The sequence below is a fragment of the Colobus angolensis genome, unplaced genomic scaffold (genome assembly GCF_000951035.1).
Source record: "Colobus angolensis palliatus isolate OR3802 unplaced genomic scaffold, Cang.pa_1.0 Scaffold32, whole genome shotgun sequence".
In the NCBI taxonomy this organism is placed as follows: domain Eukaryota; kingdom Metazoa; phylum Chordata; class Mammalia; order Primates; family Cercopithecidae; genus Colobus; species Colobus angolensis.
In genome coordinates, this window is record NW_012116488.1 from 3,406,838 (window position 1) to 3,410,415 (window position 3,578).

The window sequence follows — 3,578 nt, forward strand, 5'->3', positions numbered from 1 at the left end:
ACATGTCATCATGCCTGGCTAATTTTTGTATTTTTAATAGAAACGGGGTTTCACTATGTTGGTCAGGCTGATCTCGAACTCCTGACCTTGTGATCTACCTGCCTTGGCCTCCCAAAGTGCTGGGATTACAGGCGTGAGCCACCACACCTGGACTATTCTGGTTCTTAATAGGTATTCACTGAAAGTTTATTGGTTTGCTAAATTCAAACCAAGAATCTCCTAATCTAGTTTTTTGAAGGACTATTAATACTTCCATATTAGTAAAATGATCTGATGGCAGTTCTATAACTAACATCTTGAATGGTAAAAAAAAAAAATAGCTTAATAAATTACAGTTCAGAGATCGGGCCAGGTGCAGTGGCTTATGTCTGTAATCCCAGCACTTTGGGAGGCCGAGGCAGGAGAATTGCTTGAGCCCAAGAGTTTGAGATGAGTCTGGGCAACATGATGAAAACCCAAAACTCGTCTCTACAAAAAATACAAAAATTAGCTGGGCATGGTGGCACGCGCCTGTAGTCCCAGCTACTCAGGAGGCTGAGGCAGGAGGATCACTGGAGGTCGAGGCTGCAGTGAGCTGTGATCGTGGCACTGCACCCCAGCCTGGGTGACAGAGTGAGAACCTGTATCCAAAAAAAAAAAAAAAAAGTCACAGTTCAGAGATCAACTTCAATTGATTAGCATGAAAATAAAGAAAAATATTTGGACCTAAGCCGTCACAGACACTAAACAGGAACTACCTGACGGTGGGCAATTCTCCGTAGAGACTGTCATGACAGACTCATGACGCCATGACGCCCAGGGCTGCACAGAGGGCAGCAGCATTTTTAAAAACTGAGCTCTGACTCAACACCCAGTTTGCTGGTCAGAATTAGGCAGAGATTCAAGCTTAGCCTATAGCTATGGAGGCTGCGGGTACTGCCTCCCAGGAACAGCCCTGTGGTGCCTTGTGGTGTCAAGTGGACAAGAACGAAGGGTAGGACAACACGACGTGAAAGGAGTCTCCGGCCCACCAGTACCTGACGATGTCACACTTCCACTGTTCGCCTTCTGGACAGAAGCTGCTCACACCCTCCCGGTACAGGAGGGCCCTCTGCTCTGTCAGCGCCCACACCACATTGTTCCGGGCTGTGATCTGGGACAGCGGGTAGGGACAGTCCACCTTTACGGCTCTGGCACAAGGGCGGTCCACGCTCAGACCTGCCAGGGAGATAAGAAGAAGCCCCAAAGACACCCAGTCGGAACTCCACACCTCATTTCGACTTGGTTATTGGCTTATTTTTCCTTTTTCGGTATTTTGCTATGTTCTTTCATGGTGAGTGCTTTAAAAAATTTTAGTTAATTAATTAAAAATATAGACAGGCCCTCTCTATGTTGCCCAGGCTGATCTCAAACTCCTGGGCTCAAGAGGTCCTCCCACCTCAGCCTCCCAAAGTGCTGGGATTGCAGGCGGGAGCTGCCCTGTCCGGCTGCTTTTTCGTTGTCAAGTTTAGTCAACATAAAGTGGTTAAATTCTGCCTAAAGGTAACATCTATCTGAAGGCGGTTTTAGACACTCTTTGAAAATTGAACAATTCAGAATGATCTGGTGTCCCAATGTAGCTTAAGAAGTTCTAAGAGAAGAACACAAAAGCCAAGAGCAGGAGAGTGGCCAGATGGAGGCCCAGAGGTTGCAGGGCAGAGCAGCTCTTCCAGGCAGAGGGCTGCAGAGCTGCTGGAGTCAGCAGGGACCTGAGGCCTGCAGCCATCTCTGCAGAGTTCCAGCACGGTGGCTCCCCTCCGCTCTGACTGGGTGCGAGGTTCCACTAAGAAAACGAAACCCCAAACTTCCCAGATGAAATCTGAGGTCTGTTGACCTGCAAGGCAGTGGCAGGCCAAAACTCAAGGTCCCTGGCTCCCTGTCCAGGGCTCTTCCCTTGCCTCCTTGTGGCCTGTCAATAAAGTATGTCTAAATGAGCTCAAAGGCTATTCCCAGGGGAGCAGACAGACCAACTGTCGCCTACAACCCTGTATTCCTTGACCTTAGGCCTGCAATTAGGTCTCAGTACTCAAACATGCTCTGTGACTAATCACAGACGCACCTATGGTATTGCAGTCCTTGGGTGATATTTCCTTCCACTGAACTAGGTGGGAATCACCTGCAGGACTTCTTACAGACACATTCCCGTTCAGTCCCCTGCTGGACCTAACCCAACAGGTCTGGGTGCGGCCGGCTCATGTGAAACCACTGTCCTGGTGATTCCTCTGGCACTACTGGCGAAGAGGTCACTCGCTCCTCACCCCCAGGCTAGAAGCACCTCCTGTCTCCCCCATGACCAAAGCTCAAATGTTCTGGCAGCTTAGATGTGCATGTGCCTTGCCAGAGCTACTTTCATTTAAAGAAAGATACAGGAACTAGGCTGGAGAGACCTGGGCCAGCATATGACCTATGAAGCCAGCAGGGCTGCGCACCCGGGCTGGAGGTTCTTACACACCTAGGAGAGAGCCAGCTGTGCAAGGGCTTCAACCTGAAGACTCATCCCTAGCTGACGACTCACAGCAGAGATTAAAACATGCTCCTGAGGCCGGGCGTGGTGGCTCACACTTGTAATGCCAGCACTTTGGGAGGCCAAGGAGGGCAGATCACAAGGTCAGGGGTTCGAGACCAGACTGGCCAACATAGTGAAATCCCGCCTCTACTAAAAATACAAAAATGAGCCGGGTATGGTGGCACATGCCTATAGTCTCAGCTACTTGAGAGGCTGAGGTAGGAGCATTGCTTGAACCCAGGAGGTGGAGGTTGCAGGGAGCTGAAATTGTGCCACTACACTCCAGCCTGGGCGACACAGCAAGACTCCATCTCAAAACAACAACATTCTCCTGGAATCAGCAATATTCAACGCCTGGAAGACTGATCTTTACATAAATCCGACATGGCCTCTGGACAACCGATGATAACTCCTGCCCCATGGTTCTTCCAGATACTGATAAATCACACTGCTGGTGGAAGATCCGCCCCATTCTGCTGACATAAACACTGACCGCCATTACAGCTTATTTTTAATAAGCAAGTCCCACTGTGCCCTTCCATCAGCTAAAAACTTCCCTGAGGGCAGCTTCCTGTGACTTGCTGAACTGCTATTTTTGTTTTGTTTTGTTTTGAGATGGGGTCTTGCTCTGTCACCAGGCTGCAGTGCAGTGGTGTGATCTCAGCTCACTGCAAGCTCCGCCTCCTGGGTTCAAGTGATTCCTGTGCCTCAGCCTCCCAAGTAGCTGGGACTACAGGCACGTGCCACCATGCCCAGCTAATTTTTTTTTTTTTTTTTTTTTTTTTTTTAGTAGAGATGGAGTTTTGTCATGTTGGCCAGGCTGGTCTTGAACTCCTGACCTCAGGTGATTTGCTCGTCTTGGCCTCCCAAAGTGTTGGGATTACAGGCATGAGCCACCACACCTGGCCTGAACTGCTATTTAGAGCAAATTATGGCCTGGTGTGGTGGCTCATGTCTGTAATCCCAGCACTTTGGGAGGCTGAGGCAGGCAGATCACTTCAGGTCAGAAGTTCAAAACCAGCCTCGTCGACATGACGAAACTCTATCTCTACTA

General features: G+C 49.5%; 1 protein-coding gene across 1 annotated transcript in view; it reads right to left on the reverse strand.

Annotated features, from left to right (window-relative positions):
- The window catches only part of TECPR2 (tectonin beta-propeller repeat containing 2), a 140,776-nt gene that overhangs the window by 54,894 nt on the left and 82,304 nt on the right, over positions 1-3,578 (reverse strand). Inside the window, exon 12 of the mRNA XM_011951581.1 lies at positions 1,017-1,197. Coding sequence (XP_011806971.1) covers positions 1,017-1,197 — 181 coding nt within the window. The remainder of the gene's footprint in view (positions 1-1,016; positions 1,198-3,578) is intronic.